Source organism: Thamnophis elegans, chromosome 1 (assembly GCF_009769535.1).
Source record: "Thamnophis elegans isolate rThaEle1 chromosome 1, rThaEle1.pri, whole genome shotgun sequence".
NCBI classification, from domain to species: Eukaryota; Metazoa; Chordata; class Lepidosauria; order Squamata; family Colubridae; genus Thamnophis; species Thamnophis elegans.
This window is the reverse complement of record NC_045541.1, coordinates 49045810-49068653: the sequence shown is the minus strand read 5'-3', so window position 1 is coordinate 49068653 and position 22844 is coordinate 49045810. Positions and strand designations below refer to the sequence as shown.

General features: G+C 36.4%; 1 protein-coding gene across 1 annotated transcript in view; it reads right to left on the bottom strand.

The window, feature by feature from the left end:
- Positions 1-22844, bottom strand: part of DPP10 (dipeptidyl peptidase like 10) — a 196258-nt gene that overhangs the window by 51670 nt on the left and 121744 nt on the right. Inside the window, 3 exon segments of the mRNA XM_032235619.1 lie at positions 3755-3793; positions 9663-9786; positions 22323-22420. Coding sequence (XP_032091510.1) covers positions 3755-3793; positions 9663-9786; positions 22323-22420 — 261 coding nt within the window.

The window sequence follows — 22844 nt, the reverse complement described above, 5'->3', positions numbered from 1 at the left end:
ACTGAACTTGCCTTCACAGGAACACAAGAAAGCTTTCTATGCAAGCTGGCTCTGGAAAGATTCTGAGAGACCTCTTCACCTTGAAGGAAATGCAAGTACAGTTCTCCTGACCTCCAGACAATCACTTAAAGAGGGCTAACCTCCTGGAATCCAGGACAGCTTTTTACAGTGAAATATAATTACCATTAACACTGTAGGAAACTTACATGAAATTTCTGTCTTCTAGTAAGTTACTAGTATGAATCATTGGCTATGTCTGTATTTTCTTATGGATTGTGGATATCTGAAAATACAAATATAGTCCATGATAATCACTTCACACTTGTATGTATGTATATGTGTGTGAGGGGTGGGTTGCTGCCAGTCTTACTACCAGTTCACAACCCGAGCGCATGCCAGACACATGCTGCGGGCACATTGTTCAATGTAAATTGTTCTTCGTACATGCACAGAACAATTTACAGTGAACTGTGCATGCGCAGTAACTAAAAAAAAACCAAAATGGTGGCACCCAACAGCAGTGAGGGAACCGGTTCGGGGGCGTGGTAGGCCTGAGTCGCTTCTGCAACCCAGGCCTGAATTCCACTACTGGTTTGGCTAAGGTGACCAGACGGGATTTCAGCGGGACAGTCATGCTTTATAACAATTTGTCCCGTGTCCCGGGGCGTTTTAAAAAAGTCCCGATTTTCTGGCTTCATGTTGAAAGCCCAATGGATTTGCTTAAGAAATCCTAACCGGGGCAAGACAAAAGACACTCTGTCCTAACCTCTCTCTCTGTCTCAGTACTTTCATTGAAGATATTAAAATGTTAAAGCAAGAAAACGGACCCCCGGCGCCCCTTTTACCTCATTTTATAAGAAAAAATGACCAAGTACCATAGAGCTCCAGGAAATACTTGGCTAGAGAAGCCGCGAGTGTTACTTCCTCAATTTTCCAGAGGGGAGGGGCACGGAGGTTGGAGGTCGGCTCGTGTGGGAAAAATGGTGGCAAAGTTTCTTTGAAAAATATTTCCCTGACTAATTTCACCATTTTAAGTTGTTCAATTCTTTGTATTAACATCTACATCATTCTGGATTGACTTGGAGTGCTCACTTGTGCCTGCTGGTAAGTGAGCTGGGTTTTTTTCTTTTATTTTTTTATTGTATTTTAAAATAATATTTTATTTATTGTGCATAGGATTTTTTAAAATATTTTTATTCTTTGTAGATTCTTTTTAATTGTCTTAGACTGTTTTAAAAAAGATTCTATCCAAAATAAATTGAAGTGAAACCATTTTTTAAAATTCTATGCACAATACTTTGAAATGTTTTACTTCAATTTATTCTGTGTGGATTCTTTTTTTAAATTGTCTTAGACTATTTAAAAAAAGATTCTATCCAAAATACAAAATACCAGCTGCAGTTATTCACTTAAGAACTGTGGCAAGAAAGGTGGTATAGTGACCAAAGTTACAATGGCATTGAAAAAAGTGACTGATGACCATTTTCACACTTAGCGACCATTGCAGCATCCTCATGGTCATGACATCAAAAATTTGATGTTTGGCAACAGATTCGTATTTATGATGGTTTCAGTGTCCTGGGGTCATATAATCACCTTTTGACAAAGTCAAATGGGGAAACCAGATTCACATATGCTACTAACTTATCAGCTGCAGTTATTCACTTAAGAACTGTGGCAAGAAAGGTGGTATAATGGGCTTAGTGACCAAAGTTACAATGGCATTGAAAAAAGTGACTGATGACCATTTTCACACTTAGCGACCATTGCAGCATCCTCATGGTCATGACATCAAAAATTTGATGTTTGGCAACAGATTCGTATTTATGATGGTTTCAGTGTCCTGGGGTCATATAATCACCTTTTGACAAAGTCAAATGGGGAAACCAGATTCACATATGCTACTAACTTATCAGCTGCAGTTATTCACTTAAGAACTGTGGCAAGAAAGGTGGTATAATGGGCTTAGTGACCAAAGTTACAATGGCATTGAAAAAAGTGACTAATGACCATTTTTCACACTTAGCAACCATTTTCACACTTAGCGACCGTTGCAGCATCCTCATAGTCACGCCACCAAAATTTTGATGTTTGGCAACAGATTCGTATTTATGATGGTTTCAGTGTCCTGGGGTCATATAATCACCTTTTGACAAAGTCAAATGGGGAAACTAGATTCACTTATGTTACTAACTTATCAGCTGCAATTCACTTAAGAACTGTGGCAAGAAAGGTGGTATAATGGGCTTAGTGACCAAAGTTACAATGGCATTGAAAAAAGTGACTGATGACTATTTTTCTCACTTAGTGACCATTTTCACACTTAGCGACCATTGCAGCATCCTCATGGTCACGTGATCAAAATTTTGATGTTTGGCAACAGTTACAATTTATATTTGTAAATTGTAGTTATGTTGAAATAAAAAGAATATTACAATACTATTTTTGCATTATATGAAAATTTTTGTTGCTCTGTATAAAATTTTTAATCAAACACCCCCCCCCCCCAGTCAAAGGTGTCCCTCTTTACCAATCTGAAAATCTGGTCACCTTAGGTTTGGCTGAACCGGGCCGAACGGGCGGCAACCCAACTCTGATATGTGTGTAGCCTGCCATAATAGTTCCTGTGGAAGAGGCTTCCTTAGGATCCCATCGGCCAAAGAATTTTGGCTGGTTAGGTTATGAGAAGAGCCTTTTCTTCTTCTGCAGCCCCTGCTCTCTGTAATATTCTCCCATTAGAGGTGAGATCTTCCCCCATACTCCTGGCCACTGGAGGAGTCTGAAAATTTGGCTCTACTGCTTGGCAGTAGAGAGATGACTGTCACAGCAGAGAAGACCCCTATGCCCAGACTGTCCATTGTCTTGGTTTATAGTTTTGTATTTAATCCTCTCAATTTGTATTGCTTTGTATTATCAGGCAGTACCATAGTATAAAGAGTTTTAAAGATTAGAGCCAGCACCTTGAATTGGACCTGGAAGCAAACTGGCAACCAATGTAGCTTGCAGAACAGAGATGTAACATGCAATGTTCTAGGAACACACATAAATGCCTGTGCTACAGCATTCTGCACATGTATGAAGGTGACTAGGGCATAAATCACTATTAGCAGAGTCTGCCAAGGGAATGGGCATAAGTGGCGCATAACACAAAGATGTGCAAAAGTTTATATTTTATAATGTCATTTACTATGTATTTACATTTTATAAAAAATTGGCTTTATTTTAAAAATGAGAAGCTCATGAAAGGCTATTTTGCATCATCATGATGTACGCAAATAGTGAGATGGTTTCTTGTTTAATGCATTGAAATTCATTTTTATTAGATGCTGGATTTGGCATTTGCCTAACAACAGACTTATGCATTATTCTGAAGGAAAAAGCTTTCTTTCTCTTCCCTTTGGCAATCTATGGGGTCATGGGTCAAAAGGCAGACTTTCTATATGTAAGTTTTATCCTGTGAAATTCTATGCTCCCTTTTGCCTGGCTGATTGGATAACCATCTGTATTAACTATGTCAATGTATATAGTTTAATATACAATATAAACTGCCAGGAATCAGAATAAGCTGGGCAGTATAAAACTGCAAGCAATCAAAGACTTTTACTAGAATTTTATGCTATGATGCCATCAGAAAAATACAGCAATTATTGTGAGGTACAAGTCATTTATTTTTATATTCTGCTGAAATTACTGCCAAGCTTTTAAGAAATAATCAATATCTGTACTTTGTTCCAAATAATTAATAATACTATACCTGCTTAGAAAGCCAGACTTCAGATGTAAATTCATACTTCTAAAAACAACACAAAATATAGTTAGGTATGCATAAATATCAAGTAGTTATTTATTGGAGAATTATATGCCTAATAGGTTGCATTTTGAATCTTAAAATTGATACATTGATCAATTTTTATTAGCTGCCACAATCTTTTCCAATCTGAGTGCTCTTCGGTTATATGGAACAGTTCAAGAAATGTCAGTAATGGCCATATATGATAAATTATGGGGAAGCTGTGAAAGGAGTGGAAGACAGATCAGAAAGAAACAATTGCAAGAGTTGGCTGACAGAACTGACAACTTAGATCAAGTGGATAGAAATCTAGGATGAAACATTTCAATCATTCAAAGAGAATGAGAAATTTAACAGAATTTTAGTAGAATAACCGAGTTGGAAGGGACCTTGTAGGTCATCTAGTCCAATCCCTGCTCAAGCAGGAGACCCTATACCATTTCTGACAAGTTGATGTCCAGTCTCTTTTTGAAAGCCTCCAGTGATAAAGCATATACAACTTCTGAGGGCAAGCTGTCCATTGGTTGATTGTTCGCACTGTCAGAATTTTTTTCCTTATTTCTAGGTTGAATTTCTCCTTTATCAGCTTCCATCCGTTGTTCCTTGTCTGGCTTTTGGGTGCTTTGGAAAATGGATTGTCCTCTCTGTGACAGCCCCTCAAATATTGGAATACTGTTGTCATGTCAAGACTACTCCTTCTTTTAATTAAACTAGATATACCCAATCTCTGCAACTATTCTTCATATATTGTAACCTCCAGTCACCCAATGATTGTTTTTTGCTCTTCTCTGCACTCTTTCTAGAGTCTCAACAACTTTTTAAGAGTGATGACCAAAACTGGATGCAGTATTCCAGTGTGGTCTTACCAAGGCTTCATGGATCAGTGACGTGTGGTGAGGTTTATGCCTGGTGAGGCTCAGCTGAACATTCTTTTGCGAAGCAGAGCAGCGTTCGGCCTCAGAGGTGGGGGGGGGAATGCAAAGTGCCCCGCCACCCCCGATGCTGCCACCCACCCGCTGACCCGGCCTGCAGCTGCTGCTTCTCCAAGCTCCGCCACTGGAAGTCTCGGATCGCCTCTGGGGGAAAGCTGAGTGAGAAGCGGAGCGAAGCTTCTCCGTGGCCTCCCGGCACTGCGCAGAGGCTCTTGCAGGAGCGCGTGCCAGTGGCCGGCGGCCTCTGCGCAGCGCCGGGAGGCCACGGAGAAGCTTCGCTCTGCTTCTCACTCAGCCTTCCCCCAGAGGCGATCCGAGACTTCCAGCGGCGGAGTTTGGAGAAGCAGTGGTCGCAGCCGGGTCAGCGGGTGGGCGGCGGGGCACTTTGCATCGTGGGAGCCGCCAAGCGCCCAGGTCTGCAGTAAAGGTGCTTGGCAGCTCCCGCGATGCAAAGTGCCCGTCTGCACAAGAAAGAAGCGAGGGCTTCTCCCGCCTGGCTCTTGTAAGGAAACCCCCGGCTAAGCGTTTTGTGGCTGGCTGAAATGCGCGGACATTTCCAGCCACCCACAGGGGGACTAGGAGGGAAGGAGTCGCTCCTCGGGAGTCTATCTAGCCAGCAGCCCCAGGAGACACCCCCCGCCCCCCAGAGAAGAATTGGGGCCACCAAAGCTCCCACACCCACCCACCTTTGGGATGCAAGAGACAGCAAGGCTTGCAGCGAAGGGAATCTGGACCCTGGGAAGGTTGGGGAGGGGTGAAGAGCAAGCCTCCTCCTTCTCCCCCACTCCTCTCTCCTCTGAAGCGCGCCCTCCAAAATAACCCACCCAACGTAAGCGTGCTCAAGAAGACATGATTCGCTGCTTCCAGATCAGGAAGCGGGAGAATTAGTGCCTCTTTTCCATCTGAACTTTTTTGCCTTTTAACTCTTTCTTAACTTTTAGAAGGCGAAAAATTCCTTATGGAAAGGAGGCCCCGAGTTCTCTCGCCTCCTGCTTTGGTTAACACTAAGCAGACACCAAGCCACTGTGACCTGGAATCTAGCAACTATCTTGGCTTTAATTATTTAAAAAAAATATTTAAATTTCTTTTCTTTTCCTGAGGAGAGTAGTGAGGCTCCGCCTCCCTTGCCTCTAGTGACTGTACGTCACGGATGGTACTAGTATCTCATGTGGTCTTGATCTATCCCTTTGTTAATGCAACTTAGGATTGCATTGGCTTTTTTGCTACTTCCGCACACTGCTGGCTCATATTTAATTGATTGTCCACTAAGAATCCAAGATCCCTCTTTTAAACCTGCTATTAAGCCAGGTTTCATCTAATCTGTATGTATACTTTTGGTTCCTCTGGCTTACTTTTCTCTATGTTGAAATTCATTTTGTTAGATAGGGTATAATGTTCAAGTCTGTTGAATCTTGAGCCTATCATCTAGACTGTTGGCTATACCTGCCAGCTTAGTATCATCTGCAAATTTGATGAGTTCCCCTTTTATTTCCTCATCTAAGTCATTTATGAAGATATTGAAGAGTACTAGACCTAAAATGGAACTTTGTGATACCCCACCGTTTACTTCTCTCCATGTAGACTTAGACCCATTAAGGACTACATGTTCAGTATGGTTTGTCAGCCAGTTGATTTGTCTTAGTTTGAATTTACATCACACAAACCACAAGTAAGGGAGTGAATGAATTTTAGCTCTTAGTTCCTTGATCTTGCCCAACTGTATGGAGCTGGTTATCATGACACCTGGCTACCTATAATAGCTTGAATGGTTTGATTGTTTGGTATCTTCAATACTGCCTGCATTGTGTAATTCCAAATGAAACCCTGAATTCATGTTATTTTAAGGATGTTAAGTGCCCCCCATTCAGAGCATGGGGACTTGAAAGCAAAATACTTCATCTCTATGAAACAGTCTATTCCCAAAAAAATTGAATGGCATCCTCTCTATTGTCTTTTAGAAAGGAAGTAAAAACAGAACTGTTTGGAAGGATATTCAATATGCATTGTTACTAGAGAAAGACCCCTAAGGGTTATGATGGTTATGCTGCTGTTATAACTAAAGATAGTATTTTAATTTAATTTTTATTGGAGTGTCATTGGAATTGGTGACTTGCAAAGATAAAGATACTCTGAAAATAGAAATCCATATATTGGAGAGCTCCAAGATTTCTGAAAGCATAATTATGAACTATTGTGCATGTAAATTAGCTGCAAAATTGCATATAGCTAAACTCTATTTGACACAAAAGGTACACAAAAGTGTAGGTTGTTCAACACTACTGTAAGTAGTAATCTCTTTCAAAGATAATTTCCTTTTTTAATTTAAACATTTAAAAAAACAGCTAACATTTTAATGGGGAACATCTATAAATTCATAAGTTTGCTAAAACATTTTTTGCTCCTCTTAGATTCTAGTTTAAACAAAGGACACTAGAAGAATGAAGAAAAATCATACTTTTTTAAATTAAAGAATTTATTAATGTATGAATTCTACAAACAAAATGCTAAACAGCTGTCAGGAAAAACAAGGCTCTTAATTTTTTTTTTGCAAATCTATAAAAAACCCACCCAAACTAAGCAGGTTCTCCACTACCAAAGCAACAACCGAACCTCCGACAAGAGACATTGCATAAGGACTTTGTTTAAATAAGCCCAAGCACACTGCAGCACCCCAAAACAGCAGAAAAGGAAATAGAACATCTATACAACATATTCCAACAACATGGATACCCACACAACTTTATCAAAAGTTGTCCTGACCACTCAACCCAATACAACACAACCAACACAAACCCTAAAAAGAATTACATTATCATAAGTCAAGAATAACTCAGAAACTACAAATAGATTACTACAATCACATGGAATCCACATAGCACACTAGCCAGCTAAAGTCCTTCAAAACATCCTCAGCAAACCAAAAGACCCAGCAATCCCAGAAGAAAAAAACAGGAGTCACCTACAACATACAATGTAAGAACTGAAACAACCATTGTGTAGGACAGACAGACAGAACACTGGCAAAACGCATCCATGAACATCAACTGGCAATCAAAAGACATGACAAAAATTATTTAATTCCACCCTACCCTCACAGATAGGCAAGTCACCAGAATATAAACTGACAGTAAAGAGCACTCCTTACTAGCACTGATGATGTTACCTAGTTAGAATAATGAAATGTCTGCAAGAAAACAAGCAAGCCCAGAGGGCACCAAAGACCCCTCATTTCAACCCTGAGCTATGAATATTCTCCTTTATTGGTAAAAAAAAAATACAGTGCAGTATAGTATTCAATGTGTATCTATATATTTGGATATGTGATCTTGGTATAATGAAAATAAAACACCCAATTATCAAGAAACATCCATTTACAGTACTTTTGTAATGTAATTCAAATATATATTATATATTCAATGTAATGTGAAATTATATGAGTATCACAACTTTTTATGTATTTTAATGAGGATAAAATGCTTTGTTATTAATATGTATCTCTGTATTTGTGCATGTGTATACATACAAATATGCTTAGAAAAATCTCCAGGAGGATAAAAGTATTTTAACAAATACTTTAAATTGCTACAATGTTTATAATACAGGAAATATATGGATCAATATTTTAATTATAGTTTTTATTTCTTTAAATGGGGCAGGAGCGTGGGTTTGGTCGCTTTGAATCAATGTTGATACCTTGTGATTTCCTAAACACATCTCTGGAGTTTTCTTGGCAAGATTTTTTTTAAAATGATTTTTCATTGTCTTCTTCCTGGGCTGAGAGAGAATTAATGGCCCAAGATCACAGTTGGCTTTGTGCCTAAGTTTGGACTAGAACTCACAGTCTTTTGGTTTCTAGCATGGTGTCCAGTGGCGGATTAAAGCTCACTGGTGCCGTAGGCACTAACAAATCTTGGTTCCCTCCCTCCTTTGTACATACAAATCTTCATTTTTTTTTCTTTCATTCTCAACTTTGTGGTGTCCCCTTTGGGCCTGGTGCCCTATGCATGTGTTAAGTCAGCTTTATGGTTAATACACCACTGGTGGTACCTTAGCCACTACACCAAACTGAGCCTCATTTAAACAGCATCCTGTTTTTAGAAACAAAACCCAAAAAAATGAAATATAATTATTCAAAACAGGGTGTATAAAAAAAGAATTAAAAATAGTAAAACTAGGAAAAAAACAAAAAAGAATGAAATTAAAAAGAAAGGAAGAGAAGAAAATACACTCTCAAATATCACAGTAAAACTTCTTTCTAGCTAATACAGTGAAAAGAATACAATCATATTGATTCAAATCATCAGGGTCATTTTTTTCAATTACAAATTAAACTGATCATTTTGCCTGATTTTCTACAAGCTAATGTAAGAGCTCACAAATCTTACTTGGCCAGTGTTTAGAGTCTGGCAGATCATCTCTATTATTTTCTGATCAACAAAGGCAGATTAAACAATTTGCTTAGACATAAATTACTAGTTTGCTATTAACTCTTTTCAAAAAAAGCACCTTGCCGTTGACAGTATTATGAGAATTCAAAATTATCTATTGTTATAACACCAGTAATTGCTGCTTCATCTCCTGGATAAGTGCTGCCAAATATCCTACTGAGAATTCAATCTGTTTCCTCACTCTGTTTAGCTTTGTCAAATAAAGATAATTTTTTTGGAGTCCAGAATAGTTTTGTGGATACCCAGCTGTTCTCCCTACCTGATTTTCTAGCCCATGGAGTTGGAATGAAGAACAAAGGTACCATCTGAAATTTATGTTCATAGCAGGTTTTCTTTGTCTGTAAGCACACTAGATCTACAGCGAGGTACTATATACTTAACACAAGATGTATGCTAATGAGCTGAAGTCAAAATAAACCTCTAAAGCTTGTCCTACATGCATAAGAGCCATTATTAAAATGTATGCCTAAAAATGAACAAGAAGTTTCATACCATACTACAGGCACCAGTGGTTGTTTCACACACTGTAAGGATGGATAGATTTTGAGGCCTGTTTAGCCACCGCACCACTGTCTTAGTGTTGCTCACCCACTTGACCATCGTTATGTAATATTCTCTGCAACAGAGATGGATTGTAAAATACAGTAGTTACAAGCATTTTCTATCAATTGCTTTAAGACATACTGTATACAAGACACTGAAAAATTGCTATCAGCCTATATTCACATATTTAATATTAAAATATCCTTCAAAATTGACTTTAGCATATTCAGACTATAAAGGATAACTCTCCTGTTGTCCTGATCACAATACTTTGCCTTATCGTTTATAAGACTAAACAATATACTGTATAGACACAGAGATACAACTTTCAAATCCATAAGCAAAATGCCAACATGGTGCCAGGAAAAACTAAGAGATGGCATGTTTTAGTATTTAGGGAATTGGACTGTGCATGTAAGATCAAGTGGCCTTGGGCCAATCATTCTCTCTTAAACCAATGAACAGGGTTGTCACTGTGGGTGAAAACTGGAGAACAGAGTACTATCAATGTCACCTTGTGCTTCCAAATGGAAGATGGGATATGAACATAACAATATCATACTATCATTCATTATTTTTTTCGCTACATAAGAGAATCTACATATAATGTTTATGGTTGAAGCTATTCCCCTCTCCCTCCAGAAGTCCTATTAGATTGTCATGCAAAAATAGTTATGTACAGTGGTTTTCATTACCAGCTTTGCCCTCATTTAAACTTAGAAATCCTTAAGTTCTTAGTTGATTACATGCCATAAAATTGTTGCCATTTTTAGCAACCCATAAGTATGGGACTCCCTGTACTTATGTTTCCACTTACAAGAATATCAATCCACAGCAAAAGGTGAAAAATACTTTACAAGTATATGCTTGACAACTGATGAGCATTTGTGATGGTTGCAATGTCCTGCGGTCATGTGATTTGCGACCTTCTGACAAGCAAAGTCAATGAGGAAACCAGATTCACTTAACAACCATGTTGCTAATTTAACAACTGCAGTGATTCACTTAACAAATGTGGCAAGAAAAGTTGTAAAATGGGGCAAAAGTCACTTAACAAATTTCTCATTTAGCAACATAAATTTTTGGCTCAATTGCAGTCGTATGCTGAGGACTATCTATATTTCAGTTTGATGGCTGCAAGCACTATTATTGTTTATAGGTAATCTTGACTTGCAGCCATTCATTTAGTATCGGTTCAAAGTTACAGTGGCACTAAAAAAAGTGACTTATGACTGGTCATGTGATAACATTTTGGTTGCTTGGTAAATTATGAAGTTACCAGCTGTAGTATCCCAGGATCTTGTGGTCACCATTTGTAACCTTTCCAGTCAGCTTCTGACAAGCAAAGTCAATTGGAGAAATCAGATTTGCTTAACAACTGCAGTGATTCGCTTAACAATTGTGGCATAAAAGTTGTAAAATGGGATGAAACTCACTTAACTACCTGTATTGTGATACTTTTCTTTTTATTTCTTATAAATTTTGGAGTCTTATCAAAAAAGAAACCAACCCTTTATCTTATTGACTAATATTTGACACATGCTTAGTAAAATAAGCAGATACTAAACTCTAAAAAGAAAAGGGATTTCTATTATTATTATAAAAACACAGATACTTGTTATACTCCAATTAATCTTAAAAATATCTTACCATTGTATTGGATCAATTTCATGTTTAGACATCACCTTCACACTGTCATTTGGTGCATCGAACATAACACTTAATTCAACTGTTTTGTTTATTTATGCCTGTGTGTGGGAGAAAGAGACTTTTGCCTAAAATTCAAGTTTCTTGGAACATCTATATTAGAGCAAGCAGAAACACTGTTTAAAATTGTGTGGGACAACAATTGCTTAGGTATCTCATTGCCTTTCATTGTTGCACATACCTCTTTCACACAAAGGCCCTTCCCAGTCCTACCTCATCAGTTGACCAGTGTAGATCAGCTGAGGAATATTGGCAGTTTCTATGGTAACACAAATACTTCAAAGTTTAAAAAATAGAGAGTGTAAAAAGCATCCCTGTAAAAGGAGAGCAAAACTGCTTCAGAAGTTGCTCCTGGCTACGCTTGCCTGCATACTGTTTCAAAGCAGCCATTATGAATATGGGAAAGAAATGGCTCATTATACAACTCTTTGAAAAAAATGTATAACACCAATATTTTTATTTTGCTTTGTTCTGAGAAACAGTTATTCTCTTCCAGTGTTGGAATAAAGTATAGGACAACTCTGAAATCTTATAAATTGATAGGGAAGGGTTTTCCCCCCTTCTCTTCTTGGTACTGAATAGGAGACAGCCTGAGAAAAGATTAGGACCAGGAATTAAAGAGGTGTGTGTGTGTGTGTGTGTGTCTGTGTCTTTGTGTGTTCCAGCATAACTCTGGAACACCTCAAGCAATTTCAACCAAACTTGGTACACAGATGACTTACTCTCTGGAAACAAATACTATGGGGGGTAAGACACCCCTAACACCTCTTGGAGTATGTGTTCTGTTACCATACAACCTGTTGTACCTTCAAATGGTTTCTACTGTACTGCCTTAAAATGGATTCTACTGTACAGCACAGTGGAGTTGCCATGGTAATGATGGCACAGTACTCCACAAGGGGGCTCCCTCTGGTAAGGAGGAAAATCCAACATTAAAAATTACGTTTGGTCCGGACATTTCCCCCCTATTAATAAATACCCAGACAATGCTGGGTTATCAGCTAATAAGCAATAATAATAGAAGACTGGGTGAATCTTTATTGAATAGGAAGAAACCAATGAGTTAGAGAACCGCAGTGGCGCAGTGGTTAAATGCAGCACTGCAGGCTACTTCAGCTGACTGCAGTTCAGCAGTTCAGCTGTTCAAATCTCACCGGCTCAGGGTTGACTCAGCCTTCCATCCTTCCGAGTTGGGTAAAATGGGGACCCGGATTGTTGGGGGCAATATGCTGACTCTGTAAACCACTTAGAGAGGGCTGAAAGCCCTATGAAGTGGTATATAAGTCTAACTGCTATTGCTATTGCTACTGCTATTAATTTGTTGTTTAAAAGGACACCCCCCACCTAAAAAAACCCTTGAATCCAACTTTTGATATGTGCAATGTAAAACTTAGAAAGTCTCACCAAATCTCCCATTGCAGTCTTGGTATCTGCTTGACATATAGCATTTACAGCACACTTATTTGCAGCCTTGGCCGAATCTAAGTGTTCTTTGGAGCGGAGCTGAGAGCAGTCTCTCTCTTTCCTGTAGAAAGTCTGATAGAAATAGTGGTTGCTAGAGCTCAAGATAGAGGGGCAAGATGTGGAGGCAATAACTATAAATTGCCTGAAAGGCATCCCTATTGAGGAATGTACTGAATGTTAGGGGGGAATTTTGCAACCTTTCAGTCCTATTGTCCTGCTGATATGAGATATAGTACTTCACATATTGTTATAATTGATTCATGTTTTCCAATCATTGATTTGACACAATGTTTGGAAGCTGCAAGGTTTTTTTATCAATTGGCTATAAATTGAAAGTTGTAATCCAAGAACATGTGACTGATTAATTCCTTCTACCTAAAAACATGTTTTGGAAAGTGTCTGAGCTAATGGAAGGCTTTTGCAAGGAATACAATAAACCATTTTGGTACATAAATCTACTGTCACCAAAATACTTGTGTAACCCTGTTGAGGAGGAGCGTGACTAACATAATCCATTGAAATAGAATTCCAAGATTCAGATAGGGAAGAAGGTGGCTGAAGTAAATTGGCTGACTGTACAAGGGCAGTCTTGGTCTGGCAACAGACATTTTTCTTGATATCTGCTCTCATTCTTCAGCATCAGAACACTGAGTGCCTGATGAAAACTTTTAAACACTCCTCTATGGGGTCTAGCAATTTGATTATCATGGTAGAGTTGTCCTTGAGGGAAGAAGAATATGATGTTTATGAAATAGTTTACATAAGTCACAGAGAATAAATCAGTTTGTGGTTCTCTGGAGATTGTCTATATGAAATATGAATCTTATTGTTGCAAATAAGCTGATCCAACAGATGTACTGCTTATTTCCCTCCCCATAATCTTTTCCAGAAGATATATACTCAGGGAAGGGGTGTTTGGCTTACAGACTGTGATCGAGTGGGTTGAGCATGGAAGATCATATCCAGATTTTTGTGATAAAATTTTTGAGATTTGTTTTTTTAGATCCAGAAATATAAGTGATATCACATTTGAAATGGAGAAAAATAAATCCACCCGATCTTGTAAGAAAGATGGATTGTGCTTTCTATAAGTGTTCCATATTCTTCAGATGTATATGAACTGGTTTATTCCTTCCAAGAAATGTCTGCCATATTGGAATGCTGATTGGTCATAAGCAAGTCTTTATTGAAAATGCCATAGTTCCTTTTCCTCTGAGAAAAGCAATTTATAATAAAATGCATAAAGCAGAAGATCTTTCCACATGTGTCTTTCTGATGTGAAACAAAAGGATCAGTGGGGACAGGATGTCTAAAGACTCAAAGATGTAATTTGAGACAATTTGAAGCTCTGTACCTTTTTTTTTAGCAGCTAACAGTCTTGTGCATCATGCAAAATCATGGAGAATATTTTCTACTGTACAAATTTGCAAAGCTCTTAAAAATAGTGGACATATTTCATACTTCTAGATAGTTGCTATAAGAGCATGGACTGTACTTTTGCAGGATCAATTTGTCTTTCCTTTATAGAGATCTAATAACATAAATAGTCCATTTGGAAACATCAAAAACACATTTCCACCTTGAAAATGTAAAAATATTGTGTTTGAGGAGTCTCTATAAGTCACTTGTAATACAAATCTTGTGTAAAAATGGATGCTCTAAAAACATCAGTATGCCGTCCAGGTATAGCATTTGACAAAAAAATCAGAAAATATTTCATTGATGAACATGGAGAGACAGCAGGACAATTATTCAATCAAAATAGCACTATTGTGAATTCCAATTTCCCATGCCTGGTACCAAAGGCAGTTAAAAATCCAATGGCCCTCTTTCAAAATGGAAGTGTCTTTCAAATTGATGAAAATATGTGCTTTCTGAAGGTTGTTCAGTTCTGAAATAAGAGGTAGAGGGTAGTGGTTTCTAATTGTCACAGAGTTCAGAAATCTACATCATGAATAGTCTTCAAGGAATTATTTTTTCTTAGATACAAAATACTTAGGTATAGATGCTGGAACTGTACAAGGGGAAATGAATTCCTTCTTCAAATTGTCATCCAGAAGCTCTTGTAAGCTGGTCGGTTCTTGAATAGACATAAGATAGTGTCTCTTAGTTGGAATCTGGGCTCCTGACTTCAAGTTAATTGTGTAGTTACATGCTTGGTGAGGAGGCAGGGTAATTGTGACTTCCAGTGAGGATTCATGGTGAACTAGTTGTCTCGAAAGGAGCAAAGATGGCATTGTGGTGAGATCAGTGGACAGATGGCAACTTCTGGCTGGCCAAATCTCTCTGGATAAAGAAGATATTCTGAGATTACCCTCTTGTACTCTGGACAGCTACTCATGAGTAAACTGTAGAAAATTAGGTTTATGCAGTTGGCTGATGAGTTGAGTGTCTGGGAGTTAAGACATTTCCATCAAATTAATAGCCACAATGTAGCCTGTATGGACATAAAGTTCTACTGAGCCTCATTTCTTAATCACGTTTGGAAACAGTTTTTAACTGCTTTTCAGCTATTAGGAGAACAAGCCTTATAATATGCACTGGATGAGTTTCCTTTAATTCCTAGTGAAAGAAGTTTCAAAAATAAATTTAAGAACATAAAATGTTTTTTTAAGAATAAACAGCAAAAGATGATTAAAATAAATGAACTGGTAGAGTTATAAGAGTAAGGGTTTAAATGAATTTAAAATAAAATTTTGAAATTAATAAAAATCCTTCTCATTGTACTGCTTCTGGTTTCAATTACTGACTCAAACATTGCTGCTATATCTCTCACTCTACTGAAGGCCAGGAGATAATAGCATGCAAACCAAAACAAAGTCTCAGATGCTTGCCTGAATGAATTTCTTTCAAATAAGAGCACACAGAAGAATAGTCCAGAATCAGTCCAAAATTCCAAAAGCTAGGTCAAGGTTGTCAGTCAATCCAAAAGTCAGAGGTTTAAGGTTTCTTACATGAGCAGGAACATTATGCAAGAGCTGGAGATCAGACAGTTGCTTTCATGAGGGATCATTGATCAGAGCTGTTTCTTAAATCAGGCTCTAGCCAGCTGTTTTTAATCAAGAGATTGACTGCCATGCTTGGCAGGAAGCCTAAAGGAATGATGTTGCTCTGCTCTTCACTTTACTCACCAGATGTAGGGGCTGGGAGGTCTGATGTCATCAAAACCATCTGACTCTTCCACCTGTTCCTGGGTTTGATGAGGCTCAATGTCTCCTAAGGCTGACACTCTACAGGTTCTGTTGGAGCCTCTTCTTCAACATCAGAGTTGTTTGAATCTTGGATCATGACACTCGAGGGAAAATGCTGTTGTTTTGAATTCTTAAAAGAAAAAACGATAGGATGGGAATTTGAATGTTGGACACTAGAGGGAACCAGATGGAACTAAAGATTACAGTTAAAAGAGAAAAATGCTTAAATTTGATTTACTAACTTAGAATGGAGCAAAATATTTTAACACTAGAGATATTGGTGAACTTGTAAGCAATGGATCCAGAAATTAATCTGAAAAGAGTATGCCATTATATATTTTTCCTGCAAATGTAGGGTCTACTTTTTATTTTTTACAGATCAACTCTAACTTTATCCACTGGTACAGCATGAATTCACCCACCAGTTTGATGCCCAAGACAGACAACATGGGCTGAAATATAATAATCAGTCCAAAGTCACCCAGCCACTTTTCATGCTATAGGTAGAATATCTTAAAAGATATTTTGGAATAGGAACACATTTTATCAGACAAAATTGAATTTAATCTGAAAGTGGATTTAAAAATAACAAGTTTCAAGACTAATATGGATAAAGATATTAAACTTGATATACAAATGAAACTGGCTGATGTCTTAATAATTAAAAGGGTTATATAAATAGCAAACCGAAAAAAGCAATTTGGATAGCTATATTATTTTGAGTTACAAAAATGATGTGTTTAAGTTTTGAAGAATTTTGTGAAAAGGGGTAAAGAAAAAAATGAAAGGAAAACAAACTCTAGGAAATTATTTGAAGAGGTTAAAGATCAAGATTTTTAGAAGTAGACGGAAGGGTCATAAACTGGATTTATTTGATCAAAGTGAAAATAGCTATATTGTTATTTCTGGTGATTATTACAATAATAGACTTTTACTGACCAGGATTGAGTCATGAGATTTCAAGGATCTGTTTATAGATAAGAATTGAGACACGGGAAGAAGACATGGTTGTATTTTAACATAAAGTGTTGTTAAAATTATTGATATTGATTTTGACAAATGGGGAAGTCACTTATGTATTTCTATTCTTTTTCTTGTTTGTACTTTTTAAATATTTTTCTTCCTAAATTATTTTTTCTGTTCTTCTGCACTTTCTCTTTTTTCTTTTCTTTTTTGCAGTTTTTTAACTGTAACATTTAGTAAAATTATTATAATAAAGAAAGAGAGAAGGAAGGTTATTTCCCTGTTCCCCCAAACATCACCAAACTCTATTTATTTTTCTGGTAAGGAAGAGGATTTCCAGAACTGTCTTCAAAGAAGGCAAGAGTAGGAACAAATGCAAATTATACTGCTCACACTTTTGATTGGCCCTTGCTGCCAGTGAACATCTGGATCATTACTTTGAGCCCAATCAATGAAGCATGTAAATAGGTTGTGATAAAATGGAATGGAAATAATTCTGTAGGATCATTTATTATCCATTGTAAAAGCATTATACATTGTACGATAAAAGCAGGTCAAAGTGCTTGCCTGTCAGTTGTTTTCACAAATAAATAAACATTTCTCTTTGTCAGCAGTTTAAACTGCAGTATTATCTTATCTCTGACATTAGCTGTGCACCTGAATCTAGAAGAGTGGAGAGTTGTATTTTTAAGTATGAGAGTGTACAAAGAGTAACAAAAGCAAAATATGCTTTTTTGCTGTTGTCTGAACTTTTCACTGCCTTAGACTCTCTGTTGAGATCTTGGGAGGGAAATCTTTGAGGATCTCCAAAGATAATACTCTGGAAGGATTTCAGCATTAACTTGCTACACAGTCCACAGTTGTGGCACTTAATAACTGATTCAGGGATCTGTACTTTAGTAATGCAAGTCTTGGTTAGATGCTCCACAGTAGAAACAAACTGTGTTTTCTCCTCTGTTTTTCTGCTGTGGACAAAAACCTGCTCTTATTTGTATGGCTTCCCCAGTGTTGGTATCTAAGGTATCCACAGAGTGGGGTATAAGGATGTAGAGAGGCTGTGAAACTTTCCATATTCTTTCCTCGGTGTCTCAACTTTTTCAATCTTCCATCAATATTGTAAGCCACCCAGAGTCATTTACATTGATTTAGCTTGTGAATTTTATTTGTTTATTAAATGTGTTTGCCGCGCATCTCGCCATGAGGTAATTTGCTGTAACTCTCCTTTCGGAATCATCAAAAGGTCTAATATTTGAATGAAGATCTGGTAATTGTACAGTAATTGATTATTGCTCTCAATGAAAGGCACAGACCAACTGGTTATTCCTCCTTTCTGCAGACTGAAAGGAAAAGCAATTCTGTTGTCCAACCCACTATAAACAATTCATTTGGGTTGTTATAGTCAAAAATTGATCCTGAAGTCCTCCAAAGTTCTCTGACAAACTTCGATGAGAATAACATTGGTTGGACAGAAGTGTTTTGAGTGTCTTCTAGCTGAGCGAAATTTTGTCACAATTTCTATGTTAGACGTACCACATCATTGTGCAGGTTTGTTTTATATATATAATCACTTGCCGTTGATGCTGTAATCATGTTCAGCAACTCATCTTTCAGACAATGGGATGCCTCAAATATCAAATGAGCATTTCATCCAAAATGTTATTTTATAAAGTACTGACACTTTCAAGCATGATGTCAGCTTTTCAAAGCTGGCCAGGAATAGACAACTGGAAGGGCTATGAGAATTTTACTTTATTGTTATGGGATATAATAACAGAATCTTGAAAACTTACTAGGTTTATAATAGAATTGTTCCCTCTTATATATAAAAAACAAATCAGAATAATATTTTTTTCTTTCTCTTCCTCTCTTCCTTTCCAAGGTTAAGTAGATGTTTATCGAACACTTCTTGCATTCATCTATAGAGATTCTCAGTCATCCAGGTCATGGTTGTCCCAAAAGTGTTTTTTCGAGAGGGAACTGAGCTTTCTGGTTTTTCTTTTGAAGATGTTTCGCTTCTCATCCAAGAAGCTTCTAAGCAAAATGTCTTCAAAAGAAAAACCAGAACATACAGTTGGCTCTTGAAAAATCACTTTTGGGAGTTCTTATATTCATCCTTTGTTGTCATTTATCATACTCCTTTACACTACTTTTGTAAATAGCTTCATGCTCTTCTAAAAATTGTGTAATTTCTCTTGAGTATTATCTGGTTAACAAAATATAATAAATTGTAAAAGTGTTTATAATATGATTTATATGAACAAAATTAAAGTATCACATTTGATACTAATATAAAAAGAATTTATGTAAATAGAAGTTGTTTGTTGGTGGAATTCTACCAATACATAGAATTCATCATCTTTATAATTATCTTTGGAGATAAAATACTATAGATCTTAGCAATCAAGACTTGATCTCAAAAGGATATCAAAGGAGGGCCCTTTGTCTTTCATGTTTACATTCAGCAAGTTAGGAGACAATTACTTTGCCAATATTCTTGATTTTGAATTTTTCTGATGTTTCATCTAAACCACATATCAATTTTTCAAGCTTGTCATGATGCTTATTCTTGATGTCTATGGAGGTTCTCAGTCATTCGGGTCATGGTTGCCCCAAAAGTGTTTTTTTTCAAAAGGCAGCTGGACTTTCTGGTTTTTCTTTGAAGAGCTGAAGAAGTTTCTTGGATGAGAAGTGAAACTTCTTCAAATGAAAACCAGAAAATCCAGTTGCCTCTTTAGGGAGTTATCCTTGTAGGCATTTCTAGATGAAGTAATGGAGAAAGTATTACCTTTTCCATTTCTGTTTGTATAAAAATTTCTGTTTGATTACAGCTTGGGAATGGCAACACCAGTTAACATAGAGTTCTTCTGCTGGATATGTTCGTTTATCAGAACACTGTTTCTACATGCCCTTCTCTTTATTTTTCTTTAATAGCTGACACTGTGTCATCTGAACACAAATAGTAAAAAACATCAAGCATATCAGAAATATATTGCTGCAGACTATGGACTTATTTCAATGTGTATAAAATAAAGGGTCAACAAACCTCAATTTGTTCTGGAGTGGGTAAAAGAAAGAGAAAATATAACCTATGTCTTGGATTTTTAAAATATTTTTCAATGCTTTTCGTTTATCATGTCCAATTCCAATTTTCCGTAACTAGGGCATTATACAATACTTTCATAGGTAAAATTAAAATTGATTTTCCAGGAATGCACATACTCAAGCTTTGTGATATGACAGCTGGATGATTGCTTAAAACCATTTGCAACTCAAAGAGAATGTATCAAATACATGATTTTTTTTTTAGTAAGCTTGCACAAACCCACAATTAAAAAAAAAGAAAAATAGACCTGTTATCTATTTAGATATATAATATTTGGGGGTTTTGCTTACTGCTTGGAAAATTCACTATAGGATACAATGTATTTTTAATTTGATGATTTAGAACTCACTCCTGTATAATCTAACATTTGCATGTATTAAGATCTAATTTAAAAAATAATTTTTGTAATCATTTTATTGAAAATAACACATATACATCAAACTAATACAAACTACAAAAATGAAAAGATAAAAATTGAATGTGCAAAGAAAAAAGGGAACAAAAAGAAAGAAAGAATCCATCCTGGTGAATATTAACAACTTTAATTGCCATTTGTTAAAATACAATAAACAATATTTTCATCCTGTATCTCATCTCATTCTCTATGAACAAATATTTAAATTCTTATTCTCCATCCCAATCAGCAAAAGTTCATTCTAGATTCTTTGAAATTCAGAGAATTTCCCTATCTTGTATTTCTTTTATTGATGCTTTTGTTTAATTTTAATTTGAAATTCAATTCATTTAAAGAAATGGTCAGTTTTCAGAATCAAGCATTCTTTTAGTGAGAAAAGTAACAGGCCGCTTTAACTCAGTGATTATAGTGTTTGGAACTTTGAATGTGATATCTAGAGAGGCTTTCTGAAGTTCTAATCTTTTCCATTCATTGTTGCAAGCCTAAACCTAAAATCTTGTCAAATTTAATCCGATAATGCTACTTCTCTTTCTGTCTGCATGAACAAATAAATATTTTGTAAGGAAGATTCTCTTCTCTTTGTATATCTTTTATGAAAACAATGTCAATTACTTTATAAAAAAAATTAATAGTTCAATTCTACAATAACATTTTCAATCTATTACCTTAAATCAATCTATAAGATTTAAAAAAACCCAGATTATTATTATGTCATTTTATAGTCAGCCACATGATTAGCCAGGATTTGGCATATTTATCCATCTATTGAATTCTTCCTAAGCATCTAGGCAGATATCACTGTTGATGGTACTGAAAGTACTGGTTGCAAGGATGTAAGCTGTTCCAGGTAAATTGGCATTTTGCAATTGACTGATGGGGATTTTGTCAATACTAATAGTGTTCAAGTGGTTCTCCAGATATTTTGGGATTACACCTAAGGTGCCTTATTAGTACTGGTACTATCTTAGCTTTATTTGTTACATTCTATTTCTAATTTTCAGATGTTTGTATTTTGTGACCCCTCTCCCATTTTTTTTTTCTTTTTTATTCTGCTGTCTCCAAGTATAGCAACATCTGCTATCCAGATTATTATTTTTTCGTCCTTCTTATTGACAGTTGTTAAGTCTGGTACTTGTTTGTTTGTAAAGTCCCATAGCACTTTAACTTCTTTATTTTCTATTACCTTGCCTATTTTGTGACCCCACTAATTTTTGCTTTCAGACAAATATATATTTCTTGAAGATATTCCAATGTGACATTGTTGCTAATTTGTCATGTCATTATTTGTCATTGTTTGTAGTCAATCCATGTGGTCTTCTTGCAACAACTAATTAAATGGTCCAGTCTTTCTTCAGCTTCTTTGCAGAGGCAACATTTGCTATCTATTGCTGTCTTCTCAGTTCAAACTTTGTATGCATTTGTATGCAAGGCTTGGTTTTCTATAGCTAGAGTTAACCTCCATCCCCATCTCTTTTTTTTTAACGTTTTGCTCGTAGCCCTTCAAGACAGTGTTGATTCATGGTGATTGCCTGAACTGGTTCTTGCAGTTTTCTTGGCAAGATTTTCATAACTTGTTTGGCATTGTGTTTTCTGAGGGCTGAGAGAGAACGATTGGCCACCAAGGCCACCCAATTGGCTTCATGTCTAAGGCAGAACTAGAATTTGCCATCTCCTTTCCTTTTAGTGCCTTAAGCACTACACCAAGCTGGCTCTTTGGAATATAGTTATAGTTTAGTAGGTTAAATATCAACTTCTAACCTGCTTACCTTGATTTAAAACTGTCTGGTGGCATGAGTTCCAATGTATGTGTTGGCCCATATAGATTGACAACATAAAGCTTGACTACTGGATTCAGTTCACCTGCCTTTTAAAAATAAAAACATTTCAGTATTGATGAAATATGAATGGAATATTTAAATACAAGTCACATAGATATCTCATTGATATTCTATGACAGAGTATTGAGTGATCCTAATTTGATGGCCATGCATTGGCATATACAATAAGACCTAAATTCCTGCACACTTATTTTATTTTCCTTTTTTCCTTGTGAATACAAATAACTGTATAAAATACAAAAAAGGGATGATGCTTTTATAAGGAGTAAAAATAATTATAAAAGTAGTCATAAATAAACTACTAAACCTGCCTAGTGAAATAAAACATTGCAACACATAAAGTCTTAGTCTATATTATATATAATTTGCTTAATAATTAAGATGAATCTAAAATGAACAAAAAAATTAAATAAAGGTTACAATTTATTAACAATATAAATCTGTTCACTG